The sequence below is a fragment of the Coffea eugenioides genome, unplaced genomic scaffold, assembly GCF_003713205.1.
Source record: "Coffea eugenioides isolate CCC68of unplaced genomic scaffold, Ceug_1.0 ScVebR1_78;HRSCAF=398, whole genome shotgun sequence".
Classification (NCBI taxonomy): Eukaryota; Viridiplantae; Streptophyta; class Magnoliopsida; order Gentianales; family Rubiaceae; genus Coffea; species Coffea eugenioides.
The window spans coordinates 58,028-77,744 of NW_020864659.1; the positions used below are offsets into that span (position 1 = coordinate 58,028).

The 19,717-nt window shown below is 34.5% G+C and overlaps 1 protein-coding gene across 1 annotated transcript; it reads left to right on the forward strand.

The window, feature by feature from the left end:
- The first annotated feature begins 11,832 nt into the window (after window positions 1-11,832).
- LOC113758919 lies at window positions 11,833-19,441 on the forward strand. Its single transcript, XM_027301594.1, has 3 exons — window positions 11,833-12,330; window positions 12,397-13,192; window positions 19,311-19,441. The coding sequence occupies exons 1-3, from the start codon at window positions 11,833-11,835 to the stop codon at window positions 19,439-19,441; spliced, it is 1,425 nt and encodes a 474-aa protein (XP_027157395.1).
- Window positions 19,442-19,717: the final 276 nt, after the last annotated feature.

A 19,717-nucleotide genomic window follows, 5' to 3' on the forward strand; every position in this document is an offset into this window, starting at 1 on the left:
ATCTTGTTAAAAAGGGATTTCCATTGGTAACCAACTGGCAATAGGATCGCCCATATCTAGATATTCTAAACTCTGAAGCTCTCCAATGCATTTGGGATTGTTTTTAACTTTTGTTCTTCTTCATTTGGGATTTCTTTAAAATGCGCAGCTCCAAAAATCCAAAACCTCATCCCCCTCTAGTTTTATGTAAAGTGGAAATTTGACAGAAAATACCTATGTAATGTCGTTAGTTGAAATACTAATAGTGCCTTTATTTAAATGCTAAATTAATTGACGGCATAATCACTTTGTTCAAAAATATAGGGCGATTATATGAATAAATATAAAAATCACAGGGAGTAAAATGGATAGTTATACAAATCATAAGGGGGTTATATAAATATTAAAATTTTATCACACGCGTTTTAAAGCAATTTTGGTACAAATGCTGTAAATGATTATGCATTCCATTCATTTTTCAATTTACATATAATTACATAGGGGTTGTGTGGCTATTTTAAAATCTTAGGGGGATCATCTGGCATTTTGTAAAATCATAGGGAGTAATAAGGTATTTACCCTAATAATTATGAATTCTATTTTCTAAACTCACACTTGACATGTATACATCTATTTTCTATTTAACAACATCTTTTGTAGAGATGACAACTGGGGCGGGTACTAGGAAACTCATGGGACAAGGGGTAATTTTCATCCCCCATCCCCTGACCCGTTCCCTGCCTTAAAACATATATACATATATATATATAATATTATTAGTTGTAAATATCAAATTATCTATATCTATATGTATTGCAGAAGGGATTTTTAGCAGAGACCCTCTCAATGGCTTCCAAATTTCTCATTCTTTTTTCTAGGTTTTTGTATTTATTTTAATACATAAAAAGTAGTGGGTCATAACCAAAATTTAAAATTTAAAACATTCCCACTATTTACTTCATAAACCGTTTATAGTTTATTATTTATTCTTTAAATCCTTTTTACTCCTTAATTAAAGGCAAATGCTCATTCGTATACTATTTTAATACAATGTTATATTTTTATAATTAAGAAATATTTGTCACCACACTAACCCTATAACCACCCCTACAAATGAGCTTTGTAAATTACAATCATGTTTCAAAAAAATCACAAATGTGCAACTAAATGTAGAGTTGAGGGGGTAAAGTGCAGCTAAATGTAAAGTTAAGGGGTTTACTATATTTAACCCTAAAAAAAATCCCAAGAACAAAACAAGTAGTGGGTTATAGATTTTGTCTAGATTTTTGTATTTATTTTAATACATAAAAAGTAGTGGGTTATAACTAACCTTACCACCAGTCAAATTTAAAATTTAAAACTTTCCCATAATCTACTTCATAAACCGTTTATAGCTTGTTATTTATACTTTAAATCTTTTTTACTCCTTAATTAAAGACAAATGCTCATTCATATGCTATTTTAATACAATTTTAATTCGGAAGCATACAACATGATCAAGAAACAGTAGAACCAATTAGGACTAGATTTTGACCCCAAAAAAAATTAGGCCTAGATGCCACTGGCACGTTGCCATAACTTGCGATGCCAATTAGGACTATTTAGCGCCTTTTTTTTTTGCAAGGTGCTAAGACACTGTAAAGCTTATTTAGGCAAATTTCGCCTCATCGATGATTTGAGTATCAAGTTATTGAATATATTACAAATCCTATAATATTAGTCTGCTACAAAAAATAATATTTTACTAGCATGTGGTATTTGCGTACAAAATTTCAGATGTAAATTAAATGCTTTTATTTATACTCTATATAATTTGAATAGTTTTTTAGCGAATATAACCATACTATGCAGGACCATCACTTTGTACAATTGGAACTAGCAAATTGTATATCAATCACAATTTAAATTTTGCTCGATACCTGTGCAGTTGGTGAGTTCCATTAGTAGCACTACATCAAACTTGTAATGTTGTTTCATACTCTTATCAACATGTATTTCAAAAAATTGTAGGTTTGAAAATGATACATGTGCTCGAAAGTTAGTTACGTAGTTGAGGTCAAGCAATTTTACAACATCACAAGTATTGTTGATAGCAAATTCAAAGAGAATATGGATATCCGAATATACAATCATGCATGCGGTAAACTTACTCTATTTAATTTAATTACTGCACAAATTTTTTAAATTTATAATCATAATATATACCTTCTTTCATTCTTACTAGGTTAAATATTTTTGAATACTTGCTTACATTCAAAGCATTAACATAGAAAACATGTTCTCTGAGCTGTGCAAAAATTGTGGACAACTGTGTGAAGGTTATTTTTCAAAAATAGTGTGTATGCATTATAATGACGTCGTCGACACTGTTGTTAGGTAATTAATTTCATGTACCTTTAATTTCAACAAATTTTTCTGTATTGTATATAACATTTTATTTGTTAAACAGGTACAATATTAACATACAAATCAAAGATTCCAGTCGTAACATGCATGTTAAGAGGCTAATTGTGCATATAATTGGTGAATATTTTCCCCTTTACTTTGCTAAAATATGGTGTTAATCGATAAGTTTCACTCATATTCGAATCTTGGTGTTGTTTTAGGAATTGTTGATGAGAATGGAGTAAAAGGTGCATTAAAGACTGGATTTTCAGAAGACAACAGTTTAGAAGACATGAACACATCTTAATCAGTTGAGAAATCCCAATGTCGCAAGCATTGAAGGGAGGTCGAGGCCGACTCTTTATTTCTATTGACCAATTGAAACGAAATCTTTGTTTCTTGATTGAGATAAACTCTGTTAGTTAGTTATTTTAGGGATAAAACATTTGGTTTCCTTTTTATTAGCACTATACTTATTAGAATTAGAATAAAAAGGGGACTCTTTTGGTGAGAGGAAGAAGGTGGGAAGTATAAGAAGGACAAAAGCCTTCGGCTAAGGAGTGGCTAATTTTTTTCCTCTTTTCCACTTGAAAGACTATAGACCCTAGTATTTTGTGGCCGTGAATTCACCATGAGAAGCGGCTAATTTCTTTTCTAGTTGAAGGATAATTGAAGTTTTGGTTCGACAATTCTGTGAGATCTAATTTGATTTAATTGCTTCATCTATTTCTGAGTATTTATATATTCTCTGTCATTCACGATTATGACTATTTTCTACCATTAAATATCTGATCAATATTTAATTATTGAAATAGTCTATTGCCATCTAAAATATTAAATCCGTAATTGTTTGATGGTTTTAGTATCTGTGGCGCGTGATATAATTTGATTATAAAAGAGACTTTCGAATTTATATCACGGGAATATATAATCTAACTTAAATGAACCGAGTCCGTGTGTTTGTTAGTTAGAATTGGTAGCTTCTCTAATTGTTAATGTTGTCGGTAGGTTAAATCCTAAGAACTTGTTTAGGGTTGCTTAATTGGCAAGAGAAATAGCCACAGAGCGTGTTGTGGTTATCGAAACAGTAAGGAGAGGCAGGTTGTCAGAGCGTGTTGACAACCATAACCAGTTTATTCATGAATAAGTGATTCACTACAAGAAAATTGGTCATCAGTGACAACTTTTCTCTGTGACGAAAAAAAGTTGTCACAAAAGTGGATCCTTTATTGACGACTTTCTAACTCGTCACAAACCTCTAATGGGAGCCAACTCATTTGTGACGACTTAGAAAAGTCGTCACTAGTAAATTCCCGGCAAGATTTAGCAAGAGTGCGGGAGTGTTTAGAACACACAATAGTGACGACATTAAGAACATCATCACTATTGCTTGGACTATTTACAGACGACTTTTAGTTGTCGTCACTGATCACTATAAAAAAAATTTATTAGTGACAACAATTTTTAGTGATGACAATAAGTCGTCACAAAAGGTACTTCTTTAGTCGCGACACCTAAAGTTGTCACAATTGCATCAAGCAACTAAATGTTTAGTGACGACCCGTTATTTTCGTCACAAACTACACCGCAAGAAATATGTTCATTAGTGACAACATTTTTAGTGACGACAAAAGTCGTCACAAAAAGTAGTTGTTTAGTGACGACAAGAAAAGTTGTCATAATTGCTCAAAGCAACTAAGTCTTCAGTGATGACCTTGAAAAAGTTGTCACTAAAATGATCTATATAGTGACAACTTCTAATATCGTCACTGTCACTCTACCGATTCAGATTTAGTGACAAGAATTAATCGTCACTGTTTAAAGTACTTATTTCTAAGTCACTTTCATTAATTCTACTGTGCCACCCTAACTTTTGCGATTTAGCCCCAAATGTTGTAAAAAATTCCATTATGATACCTTAACTTTTACAATTTAGCCCCATATGTAGTACACCGATTTTTTTAATTCTATTATTACTCCCTAACTTTTGTAATTTAGCCCCATATGTAATTCACTAATTTCATTAATTCTACTATGGCACTCTAACTTTTGCAATTTAACACCCATATGTAATACACCAATTTTATTATTTCTATTATGGCACCCTAGCTTTTACAATTTAGCCCCTATTTTTTTATTAGGAAATTGCGAATGGTATCTTGATAAACTATGCATAAATATTTTATAATTTTCTCAAACTTAAGTAATAATTTGTTATAAACTCTAAAGATATATCTTTCATTACAATAGTTATAAGGCAGGCAGGTCTTTTTATCAATGGAATAAGAAATTTATGCCAGATTTATCCTTTGTACTACATGCCAAGTAGTATTAGCAAAGGAATAACAAAGTACTACAAAGTAATTAACAAAATAGCCTTCAGGGAGTGTAGTTTATGGGCAAATGAGCATTATCTATTCAAAGTACCAACTTTTTATGGGCATTTTACTCTCAAACATATAATTTATGATAAATTTATAAATGTTTGTAAGTAAAATTCAAAAAGTGTTACACTGATTTCTTACAAAACGAAAACTGGCAGGTTATCTTTTCAACATAAATTAAATTTTTTTAAAAAAAGAAATGGCCCATAAAGTACCAACTCTTTGTGGGTTTCCTCCATTACATGAACAAATATTCTGCTCTTTATGGGCATTTCACTCTGAATCATTTAATTTATGTTAAATACATAAATGTTTGTAAGTAAAATTCAAAAAGTGTTGCACTAATATTTTTATGAGAGGGAAATTGGTAGGTTTTGTATTTAACATAAATTAAATATGTGAAAGCAAAAAAAAAAGAAATTACCCATAAATCTATGTCTTGCAAATCTATACTAGTAAAATAGTTTCAAACAAAATTAAACATTAAAATAAACTGTAATTTATACACATTAAAATATCTGTAATTTATACACATTTTGCAACTACTACTTTGTGTTTTCTCTGTAATGAATTTTTTAACTATTGAGAACTTAAGTTTTGTCTTGCAAATCTATACTAGTACAATAGTTTTAAACAAAATTAAACATTAAAATAAATGTTTGAAAAAGAACAAAAGTATATTTTCACTTATATGTAATTAACAAATTTTGCCACCTATATTGATGAAAATTTGTGTTTTTGTACTAAAAAATAAAGAATAATACTATAGCAATAAAATCTATGCTTCAAACCAAATTAAAAATAAAAAAAAGCATGATGATTGGTCTCAAATGTTGGGAAAATGATTATTTTTATTGAAACTATGTTATAACGATATAATTTGAGTTTAATTATTTTGAATTACATGATGTTCTTTAGTGCTGCAATTATAAGAAATTAGTATAAAATATTAGCAAATTATAAAAGTACATTTTCAATTATATGAAATTAACAAATTTTGCCACCTATGTTGATGAAAATTTTTATTTTTTGCTAAAAAATAAAGAATAATACTATAGCATTAAAATCTATGGTTCAAACCATATTACAAATCCAGAAAAAAACATGATTTTTGGTATCAAATGGGGGGAAAATGAGTGAAGTCAAAATTTTGATCAAATCATAGGAAAGTGCCGCGCAACAAAAACAATATCCAAAGCAAAGCAAAGACCAAAGCAGCGGAACACATTCTGAAAACAAAAGCAACGGAACACTTGGTCTGAAACACAAACAAGCTTCTGCACTGAGCTGAAACAGAGCTTCCTATACATTTTCCCCAATTTTTCCAAATCCCTAATATTCTACTACATTTTCCCCAATTTTTCCAAATCCCTACTACATTTGCTTTTCTCCTTTTTTTTTCCAATCTTTTGCCCCCTCTATTTATGTCGAGGAAGCACAGGGGAGCAAGGTGTTGGAGCTGAGAGGAAAAAGACTGAAACAAGAAGGAAAAACTGAGAAGAGAAACCGAGAGAGCCGAGAGTAAGGCTGAGAAATTCTAAGCAAAAGGAAAGGGAAAGCAGCGAGTGAAGGAGAAAACCATCGCTTTCCATCATCGGTTTCCATCATCGTTGAAGGGCAACTCTGTCCGCTAAAGATCTTTCCAATCCGCTTCCTTTTTGCTGTCCAGGTATGTTACTTCTTATCTATCTGTTTGACGATGACGAGGTAGCCTTGCCATACTTATGATTTTAAGGTTCTTGGTACAGTCTATGATGAACCCATGAGGTCTTTCGTTGGATGTTTATGGTTGCCCTCTTATGTTTTGACAGGCCAAAATCAGAAAAATCACATAAATTTCCTGTTTCAACGTTCCATTCCTTTACTTGTGGTAGTGATTAATGGTTTTGTTAGAACCCCTGCAACAAGATGAAACCTTTTGCTTGTTGCAACTGTTTCCGGTACTTTTTTTTTTAATCTTTTTTTGCCTTTCGGTCGCTGAGATAGCGTTTGATGTGATGCTGTGTTTGTTGTTTGATCCAAAGGTTTTAACTTTCTCCAATTTGGTAAGCCAAAGACTACATCTTTGGTCCTTATTTGCATAACCTGGGTCTGTTAGGGCCTTTGGAGTCCAATCGAAGGATGCACTGCGACAAGCTCGAAGTTATCGGCTTGTTGCAGCAGTCTTTTCTTTCTGGGATTGCTAAAGTTGTGGTTTCATTTGATAATCTTGTTTTCGTTTGCAACTGGAGTGGGATACTATGAACATATCAGCTATCAGGGCTGTGTTTAGAAAGTCATTAGCCTTGAACTAAAGGCACACTGTCCTCTTTTCCCATTCCCTCGCTGTTATGCGAGCAATTCCAGTAGCTGAGAGTTGCTGCAACAAGGACGGTGCTCCTTGTCCTGCTGCAGCAATGTAGACAGATTAGAGCCCTATTCTCTATTGCAGCAATAAAAATTTTGATCTTTTGAATTGTTGAAGTTTCTGGAATGGTTTGAATTTCCTTTTTGGTTGGTTTGTTGTTTGATAATAATCTCATATATGAGTATGCTACGATTTAAAACAGCAATCAGTAAGCCTGCTACCTTCTGTTGTGCTCCTGTTCGTTCACTTGTTTAAGTAACTGTTTTCTTACGTTTCTGTGGAGTTTTGCTTAAGAGCCCGTTTGAGAGATTTTGACTTGCTTTACCATGAAACAAGACTTTCACTGCTGTTTTCCTTTTCATAATGCCGACCAAGTGTGAGTGTTAACTTGTTAAGTGAACTCCCATAGGTAAATTCAGAACTGGTGGAGACCTTTTGAATGAATTAGAATTTGCAAACTTTCACTTTGTTAGCTCTTATCCTCTTGTATGTACAACATGGCATTTTGATTATGAGTTTACGAAAGTTAATGTCGGTTTGGCTGCTGAATCTGTTTGGGTTTGAGCTACAATTGTTGCAGCAGAAAGAGCTTGCTTTGTGGGAGCAAAGAAAGCTTCGGTCTGCCGGAGCCCAGAAACCTTTAGGAAATTTTAGGAACCTGAAGTTTTGGATGCTCCTTTGTTCTTTCTTAAAGCTGTGCTTTGTATCTTTTGATGGGGAGCTTATGTATATGGTGTATCAGTTTCTCCCGTGAAACTGAAGTAATGTGAGCTGCTAACTTTGGGTGGTTTTCGCTCTTGTCCATGATTTAAGTTTGTTTTAAGGGCCTGTGATTCAAAGCTGTGATTGCTTGGATGTAGGCTGTGTTCGACAGTCCTTTTTTTTCCTTTCTTCTTTCTTTTTGATTCCAAGCTCCGGTGTTTTCTGTTTAGTTAACAAATCAATCAAGTTTTTCTTGGTTTGTTCGCATGAATGCATCTAAGTTGAATAAAGAAATTGCATGAGAATGGTTGGGGAAGAAAAGAAAAAAATTTCTGAAGTATAGAAAGTAGTTGCAGAGGTTTGTTTCTCAGTTAATTTGCATAATTGCCTTGTCAGGTGTTGTTTAGTCTTGTTTTAATTAAAGTTAGTTCAAAGTTTCGCTTGCTGAAGGTTTATGAATGAAGCTTGCGGATGAAATCATAGGGAATTCACTTTTTAGCATGCTGGAAGTTGTTTTTTTTTGGTAGGTGACAATATTAACTTGTAATATCAAGACTGAGGAGGGACATTTAAGAATTACTTCTGTCAACACAAGGTTCTAATCAGATGGTGTTTTGATCCTGGGAGTACATTTGTGGCTTTATCATAGCTTTGTTATCATGAAACAATAACATTACACAAAAAAAAAAGCTTCAATAGTGTTTCTGTTTCATGATATTAATTTGAGGAGCACAGAAGGGCTAAAGAATAGAAAAGATTATTATTGTCATTTGGCCAATGAGTTAGCTAAAAACTTTTCATGGCCAATGAGTTAGCTAAAAACTTTTGACGGAACAAGATATACAGTCCCAAGTGTTAAGTGAACAATTTAATCAATCTCCGACTTGTGTTGGGTTGGGAGAATACTGCATTTGATTACGTGAACATTTTATCAATCGCTGACTTGTATTGTAAGATTACTGATTTGATTACGTGACTATTCTAAAAGGAATATTCCTCTTGTATAGCAGAGTGGTAGTATAGTAGTGATGGACGAACAAAACAGAAGATTTATTCATCTTTGACAGTATTTTGACAGATTAAAGAAACATTGCTGATGCCAAAATTGGTCTTCATTTGTGACAAACCTCCTCTTTACAACCGTTAACACTCCTCATTCTTTGGTAGTCAACCAAGGCATCTTGTGTAGTAGATAAGGCCTGCAATTATCACAGTTCCCAGTTTTTCCCTGTTTCCATCCATTGCAGCAAAAACATATCATTTCTTGACATCCAGGCAAAATTTGCAGAAACAAGATTTTTCTACCCCACCGATGTCTTCAGCAATCAAATTCGGATCATCAATCCAATCCACCAACTCTTTCCTCCTACACACACTCCTGTGCACTAATTTTTTTTTCCACAGACCATCAATCCATTTACAATCCTCCGGATGGCATGCAGGGTGGAATCCGATTCAGCTCTACAGACTTCAGTTCTAAAGATTGCTTTTTCTTCATTGGGGTAAACAGTTTTGTTATGTCTTACCAGCCATGAGAAGAACTGCCACCTACCTACCTAGTCCTCCTTGCTCACCTGTTACACATACTCTCCCCTTCTCCATCTTCTCCCCTTCCATTAATTTGTGTCCGTCTAGCCTTTAATACCAGTATAGTACTGTTTGGTCTCTCTGCAGTGGATTGTCAGTTTCAACTTGAAGAATTAATGTATTTCTAGTATAGTATTTCACTTGAAGAATACCAGTTTAGTACATGCGAAATGTATTTCCTTCAAGTAGTTAAAGGGAATCTTCCTTGTTAGTTAGACTGTTGTGCTGAGTCAACAATCAAGTAGTTATTTTGTTATTCTTGAGCTGTATAAGAATGCAGAAATCTGGATTGGGCAACATGGAAATATCATTTTGAATAATATCTCTCTTTCTTCTTCCTCAAGTCTAGTTTCTCTCCCCCTTATCACTCTATTTCTGCTGCAATTGCTGCATTCATTACGGTGGTATCAGATTAGTGAATGCTTGTTACTTTTGTTGTTTATTTAGCAATTAGAGACTGTTTTGCTTTTGTCACCTGATAACTTTACTAATAACTTTACTACTTTATTGCAGATATATTGCTCATTTTGGAGGTTTCGAAGAAGATTAGCAGTACGGCTTACATGTCGGCTCAAAAACTGTGGTTATAGTGCTGTCTTAAGTTTAGAAAATGTTTCAGAAGCGCAGGAAATGTTTTGGGACTTGGAATATGTTTTTTAGTGCAGCCTTGACTTATATGAGTAGTATTTGTTCTACTCAAACTTATGAAACTATTTGTACTATGATGTTGCACTTATTTATGACATTTGAATATTTAATATATTATTTTGGCATATTCTATTGTAACGGGTGGCTACATTTGTTATTTATTAAACATTGCTGATATTTTCATTTTTTAGATATTATTGTAGTAGGAAAGTCATGTGTAAGGTGTTGTAAATGAGTAGTATTTTTCTAGGCAGGATGTCTTTATTGACAATTGTTATTATCACTCAATCAAAACTGTCTATTGATAAGGGAATGTTGTCACAGTTGATCAGGGGTTTATTGACAACAAAGTCGTCACTAATTCCCCTATGCCCTCACTATCGTCCCTTCATGCATCACTTGCATCACTGACAAGAGAAGGTGTTGTCACTAGATTTATAGCTTTTACTGATGACATATGTTGTCATTAAAAGTTTCATTCAGTGACGACTCTAAGGTCGTCACTGTATAATTTCATCTTTTACTGACGACATAGATTGTCATAAAAAAGGTTCTATTTACTGACGACTTTAAAGTCGTCACTGTATACTTTTACCGACGGAGATTCAGTGACGACCTTGCGACAACTGAAATGTTGTCAATAATGGTCATCAGTGACGACTTTTTGATTATTTGTGACGAAAAGTAGTTATCACTGATGACCAAAATTCTTGTAGTGATTTCACCTTTGCATCGATGATCAGTTAAATGAACCAAAGTGGAAATTAGACCTTCGACTAGAGTGTTACCTATCCTTGGTTTAGTTTTATTTAATTTTTTCATACTGTCTTTATTTTTATTCAAGTGAGCTATTTGGTTAATTTCTCCTAATCCCCCATTTTTCACAAAGAAATAAATCACCCAGTCCCTGTGAATACGACCTTACTCACCGCTACACTCGAATTCATATTTTTAGAGTAGGAACTTTTATTTTTGCTGGTTTGACAAGCCAACAAATTTTGGCGCCGTTGCCGGGGACTGGTGCCTTATTGATTTATTTGATTTTCATTTTTATTTTATTTATTCTGTTGCTAGTTTATGCCTCGATCTTCGCATACAGGTGAATTGCAATACGATCCTGAGATAGAGAAGACAACACGTCTATTGACAAAGCAAACTAAGCAACGAGCAAGGTCGTCTAACTTGGTTGAACCTTCTAGTGAAATTGAAGAGGAGATTGAAATCATGACGGACGAGAGAACCTTGAGAGAGCTAGCTACACCAGATTTAAATCAACAACCCCTTTGCATAACATATCCTGTTTTAGAAGTACCATTCGAATTGAAATCTGGATTAATTCACTTACTTCATTCTTTTCGTGGACTCGCAGGTGAAGATCCTCACAAGCATCTCAAGGAATTTCATGTGGTATGCTCAACCATGAAGCCCCAAGGAGTTACGGAGGAGCAAATAAAATTAAGGGCCTTTCCTTTTTCTTTAGCTGATAAAGCAAAGGACTAGCTCTACTATTTGCCCTCTGGATCAATTACCACATGGACTGATATGAAGCAGCAATTTCTTGAGAAATTTTTTCCTGCTTCCCGTGCTGCAAGCATTAGGAAAGATATCTGTGGGATTAGACAATTTAATGGAGAAACCTTGCACGAGTATTAGGAAAGATTCAAACAGCTATGTGCAAGTTGTCCTCACCATCAAATCCCTGATCAACTTCTCATTCAATATTTTTACGAGGGATTATCAGCAACAAATAGGAAAATCATTGATGCAGCCAGTGGAGGAGCGTTGGTGAATAAAACGCCAATGGAAGCGAGAAGGTCAATTTCAAGTATGGCAGCCAATGGTCAACAATTCGGTGAGAGACAAGATTATGCTCCTAGAAAAGTCAATGAGGTGAGTATTTCCTCTATTGAACAACAATTGGACTCTCTAACCTCTTTGGTGGAAAAATTGGTTGTAAGACAGGTTCAGCAAGCCAAAACATGTGGAATTTGCTATGCTTCTAGCCATCAGACTGATACGTGTCCCACACTACAAGATGATCCAAATGAATATGTGAATGCAGTTGGCGGATTTCCTAGCCCACCTCAAAGGCGATATGATCCTTATTCAAACACCTACAATTCAGGGTGGAAAGATCATCCAAATTTCAGTTATGCTTCAAGGCCACCGGGATTTCACCAACAGCAATTGGTTTCAAAATCAGGTACATCACTTGAAGAAATTGTTAAATCGTTAGCCACTAATGCACAGCAATTTCAACAGGAGACGAGAGCTAGTATTCAAAATTTGGAGAATCAAGTGAGCCAACTAGCGTCTGCATTTAATCGATGGGAGTCTCAAGGTTCAGGAAAGTTGCCTTCATAGACTATTATCAACCCCAAGCAAAATGTGAGTGCAATTACATTGAGGAATGGCAAAGAGTTGCCACAACCCAGTCAGAGAATTTTTGAGCAGGCCATTGAGGAGGCTATTGAGAAAGAAGAAGTGACACCCAAACCTAAAGATGTGCCGCAGCAAAAATTTGGGGATGAATCGTCAGTAGTGGTGACACCTCCTCCTCCATTTTCCAATCGATTTGCAAAATCTAAGGAGGAGCAAGAGCAAGAAGTTTTTGACATTTTTCGCAAAGTTGAGGTAAATATTCCTCTTCTTGATGCCATTAAGCAAATTTCTCAATATGCAAAATTTCTTAGAGAATTGTTCACCACTAAGAAAAAGTTAAAGGGCTGTGAAAAGATTTATATGGGAGAAAGTGTTTCAGCGGTCCTACAACAGAAATTGCCTTCTAAACATAAGGATCCAGGTATGTTTACTGTTCCTTGTAAAATAGGGAATGTTAAGGTCGAAAAAGCATTGATAGATTTAGAAGCTGCAATAAATATCATGCCTCGTTCCATTTATAATTCTCTGAATCTTGGACCCTTAAAAGAAACGAGTGCCATTATGCAACTTGCTGATAGGTCTAATGCATATCCTGATAGGGTATTGGAGGATATTCTACTTCAAGTTGATAAATTGGTTTTTCCTGCAGATTTCTATGTGTTAGATATGGACGATGACTTTTCTGTTTCACCTTCAATTTTGTTAGGCAGACCATTTTTAATGACATCTAAAACAAAAATTGATGTTTATTCAGGAACCTTGACAATGAAATTTGATGGTGAAATAATAAAATTCAATATTTGTGATGCCATTAAATGTTCCAGTGAGACATATTCTTTTTTGTTATAGATGTAATTGACCCTTTCATTGCAGCAAAAATTTGAATTAAATGGTAGAGATGCTTTGAAGGTTGTAATCAATCTCAATTTGGATTCGCAAGAAATGTCAAGAGTTGCAAAGAAATTTGAGTTACACCTTGATTGAGCACTGGTATTGTCTAGCCAAAGACGTTAAAGAAAGGCGCTACTTGAAAGGCAATCCAAGAGTTTCAATTTTGAGTCATTTTATGTTTTTTTTATTTCGTATTTTTGTGTTAAAGGTGAGTTTATTTTGGTTCCTATTGACCGAAACTTTTTATTGTAGGTAAACTTATAGGCAGACGACTTTCGATTATAAGACATGCCCACGCTTTATGCTAAATGCAGATCGTAGATTTTCAAGACATTCTGTTATAAGACGTGCCCACGGCTTATGTTCGGAGTGCACTATGGACTTTCAAGTTGGATGGGCAGAAAAGTTTTTGTTATAAAGCGTGACCATGCCTTGTAGCATCGTCTTGAGTTTGATTTAAGTGATTCAAAAAAAAAAAACATCATCCCCAATTCGGTTTGGGCCCGACTCTCTTATGAGCAAGGGCTGCTGTCTCTCCTCTTCCATTTGTCTCAATTACCCTAACTTGTTCCTTTTCCTTTCCTTTTCCCACAGCCTTGACCGAGCCTCCAAGTGCCATCTTCTACCTTTGGTCTCTGCTGCTCTATCATCGGCGAACGCACCTCCGTGGGACTGCTCGCCTGAAGTTCCACCAAGTTCCAACAAGAAACGGACAATGCAGGTCCTTCGACATCCACGTCATGTCCACCATCTAAATGGGATGCTCAGTTCCAGAGTTTGCACGCGCAGATACAACATCTAGACAATCGAATTGCCAATATCGAGCTTCAAAGTTCGCGGATGGCGGAAAACTTGGCGGCTTACTTCGTTTCTGTGGGTTTCTCACCGCCCTTTGCCCCGCATTCTTGATCTTCATGTTCAGGGATGTCCCTCTGCCTTTCTATTGCTCTTAATATCTTACATTGCGGACAATGTCATGTTTAGGTGTGGGGGAGGGGTATTTTTTGTGGTATGAAAATTTGTGGTCATTCCTATATTTGGAATTTTGAGACAACTAAAATACAGTTTAGGTAGGATGAAAATGCAGTTGAAATGCAAATATGAGTAGGGCAATGCTACTAGCTTGAGTTTGTTATTTTCTCGCAATTGATTTGAATGATGGATGTGCTAGATTTGACATAATTTTAACCACTTTGTGAGCTTTTGGGCTTTATGAGCAATTTAATATATTTTGCTCTATCTTCTTTTGTTGAGTGATATCACACATGATTTGACATTCTAGAACTTGCTTTGTTATACATGTTAAGACCATGCTTGAAATTGATGCATTAAAATGATAAGGGCAATTAGGCTTAACCATTTTTGACTTGCTAAATGCCTTCCCTAATTATGTTCACCCATAGTTAACCCTGTTTGAGCCTCAATCTTTTTCTTTGTTTAATAGCCAAATTTGTTACCTTAAACCTTTTGTTTAAACTTTCTCATTCGAACCTTGGGTCAAAGGAATACCATAATATTCTTGCATAACAATTTCAAATGTGTTCCAAAAGTACGTTTATGGTTGGCAAGTGTGATAGTTATGTCGGTTCAAAAGAAAAAAAAAAGAAAGAAAAAAATGCAAAAATGAAAAGAAAATGAAAAAAAGGAGAAAAATCGAAAGAAAAAAAAGAAGAAAAAGAAAAAAAAAATTTGTTGTAAAGTGCACTTGTGTTGTTTTGTGATAGTTGGGCTAATGCCTAAATTGCGTTTGCACTTGCCAAGTTTAGTGAAGTTATTGACACACCTGGAAGCCATCTATACATATGAATGATAAAGGAGTTTGATTTCATGCAGAATGTTATTGATGTTTCCTTTGATATATTTACACCTAAATAATTCCCTTTTATCCAACCCTTAACCCAAGTCTCGTTACAATGCTTATAAAGACCCTTTGATTTTTGCATTGAATTCATTTTAAATGGTGGAAATGTGATATATTAGCAAGCTTATGGTAATGTCATTTCATGGAGTTGATTTGAGTGCTAAATGTCCCTTAAACACTTGAGTGCAGAGTGTATACATTATTATCCGTGTGAGGGCTGTTGAATCTTGTGCATCCTGATTTTGATAACATTGTTGAGAAGACATGATACTTGTGTTAGTATGCACTGTGCTACGAAATATTTGCCATCTTGACTGTGATTCTTGAGAAGTGAATGCTTGAGGGCAAGCATTGTTTAGGTGTGGGGAAATTTGTTAAGAGGCTAATTGTGCATATAATTGGTGAATATTTTCCCCTTTACTTTGCTAAAATATGGTGTTAATCGATAAGTTTCACTCATATTCGAATCTTGGTGTTGTTTTAGGAATTGTTGATGAGAATGGAGTAAAAGGGTCATTAATGACTGGATTTTCAGAAGACAATAGTTTAAAAGACATGACCACGTCTTAATCAGTTGAGAAGTCCCAATGTCGCAAGAATTGAAGCGAGGCCGAGGCCGACTCTTTATTTCTATTGACCAATTGAAACGAAATCTTTGTTTCTTGATTGAGATAAACTCTATTAGTTAGTTATTTTAGGGATAAAACATTTGGTTTCCTTTTTATTAGCACTATACTTATTAGAATTAGAATAAAAAGGGGACTCTTTTGGTGAGAGAAAGAAGGTGGGGAGTATAAGAAGGACAAAAGCCTTCGGCCAGGGAGTGGCTAATTTTTTTCCTCTTTTCCACTTGAAAGACTATAGATCCTAGTATTTTGTGGCCGTGAATTCACCATGAGGAGCGGCTAATTTCTTTTCTAGTTGAAGGATAATTGAAATTTTGGTTCGACAATTCTGTGAGATCTAATTTGATTTATTTGCTTCATCTATTTCTGAGTATTTATATATTCTATGTCATTCACGATTATGACTATTTTCTACCATTAAATACCTGATCAATATTTAATTGTTGAAATAGTCTATTGCCATCTAAAATATCAAATCCGTAATTGTTTGATGGTTTTAGTATCTGTGGCGCATGATATAATTTGATTGTAAAAGAGACTTTCGAATTTATATTACGGGAATATATAATCTAACTTAAATGAACCGAGCCCGTGTGTTTGTTAGTTAGAATTGGTAGCTTCTCTAATTGTTAATGCAGTCGATAGGTTAAATCCTAAGAACTTGTTTAGGGTTGCTTAATTGGCAAGAGAAATAGCCACAGAGCGTGTTGTGGTTATCGAAACAGTAAGGAGAGGCAGGTTGTCAGAGCGTGTTGACAACCATAACCAGTTTATTCATGAATAAGTGATTTCACCTTTGCATCGATGATCAGTTAAATGAACCAAAGTGGAAATTAGACCTTCGACTAGAGTGTTACCTATCCTTGGTTTAGTTTTATTTAATTTTGTCATACTGTCTTTATTTTTATTCAAGTGAGCTATTTGGTTAATTTCTCCTAATCCCCCATTTTTCACAAAGAAATAAATCACCCAATCCCTGTGGATACGACCCTACTCACCGCTACACTCGAATTCTTATTTTTAGAGTAGGAACTTTTATTTTTGCTGGTTTGACAAGCCAACAAATTTTGGCGCCGTTGTTGGGGACTGGTGCCTTATTGATTTATTTGATTTTTATTTTTATTTTTATTTATTCTGTTGCTAGTTTATGCCTCGATCTTCGCATACAGGTGAATTGCAATACGATCCTGAGATAGAGAAGACAGCACGTCTATTGACAAAGCAAACTAAGCAACGAGCAAGGTCGTCTAACTTGGTTGAACCTTCTAGTGAAATTGAAGAGGAGATTGAAATCATGGCGGACGAGAGAACCTTGAGAGAGCTAGCTACACCAGATTTAAATCAACAACCCCTTTGCATAACATAACCTGTTTTAGAAGTACCATTCGAAAAAATTTAAATTTTGAATAATATACACATTCTATCATATTTCAAACTATTGTTAGACAGATATTATATTTTAATTGTGTTGGTACAATTTTTTAACCTTTTTTAATTCACCCTTTTATTTTTATTTTTTCAATAATGTCAGCACCGTGCGTAGCACGCTAAATAGTCCTAATTGGCATCACAAGTTACGGCAACGTGCCAGTGGCATCTAGGCCTAATTTTTTTTGGGTCAAAATCTAGTGCTAATTGGTTCTGCTGTTTCTTGATCATGTTGTATGCTTCCGAATTAAAATTGTACTAAAATAGCATGTGAATGAGCATTTGTCTTTAATTAAGGAGTAAAAAAGATTTAAAGTATAAATAACAAACTATAAACGGTTTATGAAGTAGATTATGGGAAAGTTTTAAATTTTAAATTTGACTGGTGATAAGGTTGGTTATAACCCACTACTTTTTATGTATTAAAATAAATACAAAAATCTAGACAAAATCTATAACCCACTACTTGTTTTGTTCTTGGGATTTTTTTTAGGGTTAAATATAGTAAACCCCTTAACTTTACATTTAGCTGCACTTTACCCCCTCAACTCTACATTTAGTTGCACATTTGTGATTTTTTTGAAACATGATTGTAATTTGCAAAGCTCATTTGTAGGGGTGGTTATAGGGTTAGTGTGGTGACAAATATTTCTTAATTATAAAAATGTAACATTGTATTAAAATAGCATACGAATGAGCATTTGCCTTTAATTAAGGAGTAAAAAGGATTTAAAGTATAAATAATAAACTATAAACGGTTTATGAAGTAGATAGTGGGAATGTTTTAAATTTTAAATTTGATTGGTGATAGGATTGGTTATAACCCACTACTTTTTATGTATTAAAATAAATACAAAAATCTAGAAAAAAGAATGAGAAATTTGGAAACCATTGAGAGGGTCTCTGCTGAAAACCCCTTCTGCAATACATATAGATATAGATATAGATTACTAGTACGTATATATGTTTGTACACAGTGTTTTCACTAAGAGCATGCCCAATTTCAGCTATAGTTTCTTCCGTGCCACTTAAAGATTTGTACTAACTTGCAGATCTTGATAAAATCTTTTGTGTATATAAGGAAAACTCAACAATCTATTTGGAATTTTATAGTCTTTTCTAGAGAGAGCAAGCTGAAAATCTATTTGGAATTTCTATAAATTCACACCACCAAAATCATAACAATATTCAGCTTACCTAACTTGCCTGATAAAAGAACAGATAAGAAGTTTTTAACTAGGGTCTGCATAATCCAAACCAATATATGTTTGTATCTAAAGCTTTCTCCAACAGCAAACTCTTTCGGGTTTTGAGGAAGTAATCAAGAAAGAGGATAGCTTTTGACGAGGACAAAATGACGAGAATGCCATTTAATTTTGTGACTACGTATTATACTTTGGGACAGAAATAAAATGATATTTAACTCTAAGATCATCACAATATTTAGATTTTCAATAAAATGATATAAGAAACCAAGGAAAATCTGATGCAATTTTAGGAAGCTACATATTTTTCGATTGAGGGATAAACGCTGTGATTCTGTGGCTAGTTATTCATGTATGACGGATTTATTTGTTTAGTTTTTATCTTAGACACACAGCAAGAACTTGATGAGCTTCTTAATCCCATTTTGTGCTCCTAGAAAATTGGCAAATCTACAGAAACTTTTAGAAATAAATCAAAATTGGGATCATACCTTTTGTTATCTAAAATTGAAGAGTGAAATGAGGATTGTCATTCTCAAATTTGGCACTATGCTATGTGCATTGCAATTAATATATAGGCAGGCAAATTGATTCCTCTACTTATTAGCTGAAAGTGTTGAGCTCATGATCTCAACATGACTTGATATATGCTCTACATGGTACAACAATTCATATAAGCTCATCCTTATTGACATAGACATAGTTACATACACAAAACAGGAACACGAACACATACACTTCCTTATGGGGTTCGAAGATTGTTTTATTTCGAAATGTCCAAATGGTCCAGCAGGCAAAAGAAAGAATGATTCCCCGAGAAATGCAGTGATAAGGTGAGGGTATGGAGGATGTGCAGCAACTTTTGTGCCATACTTTGAATTCTAGATCCTGGTGTTGAAGATTCCAGGGTGGTTTCAGCTTTATCCAAAAAGTTTGGGCTAGAGGGCAAGTCCGGAAGAAATGGTCCAATTCTTCAGATTGGAGGGAACAGAGAGGGCAAGAGTCGTCTTGAATAATGTGTCTATGATGGAGGACATGTTTGGTTGCTAGTTTGCCGTGGGCAGCTAGCCAGGTGAAGCGTTTGACTTTATTTGGAAATTTTTGTTTCCAAATCCAACTGAAGGAAAGGTCAGGATTTGGGTGAGTGGAATAATGTTCTTGGTGGCCAACTAATAGGCAGAATTTTACTGAAATTTGCCATTTGAAGAGGGGATCCACTCTAGGCAATCATGTAGCGTAGCACGATGGGCTCTAGGAGTGGAAAGAATACTATTGGTGATCTCTTTGGGAAA

Bases quoted from the DNA above. Each gene is read 5' to 3' on its own strand.
- LOC113758919 (XM_027301594.1), top strand. From the start codon at position 11,833: ATGGAAGCGAGAAGGTCAATTTCAAGTATGGCAGCCAATGGTCAACAA. The intron at 12,331-12,396 runs GTGAGCCAACTA...TTGCCTTCATAG, and splicing joins TTCAAAATTTGGAGAATCAA to ACTATTATCAACCCCAAGCA. The intron at 13,193-19,310 runs GTGAAATAATAA...TTTGAATTCTAG, and splicing joins CTTGACAATGAAATTTGATG to ATCCTGGTGTTGAAGATTCC.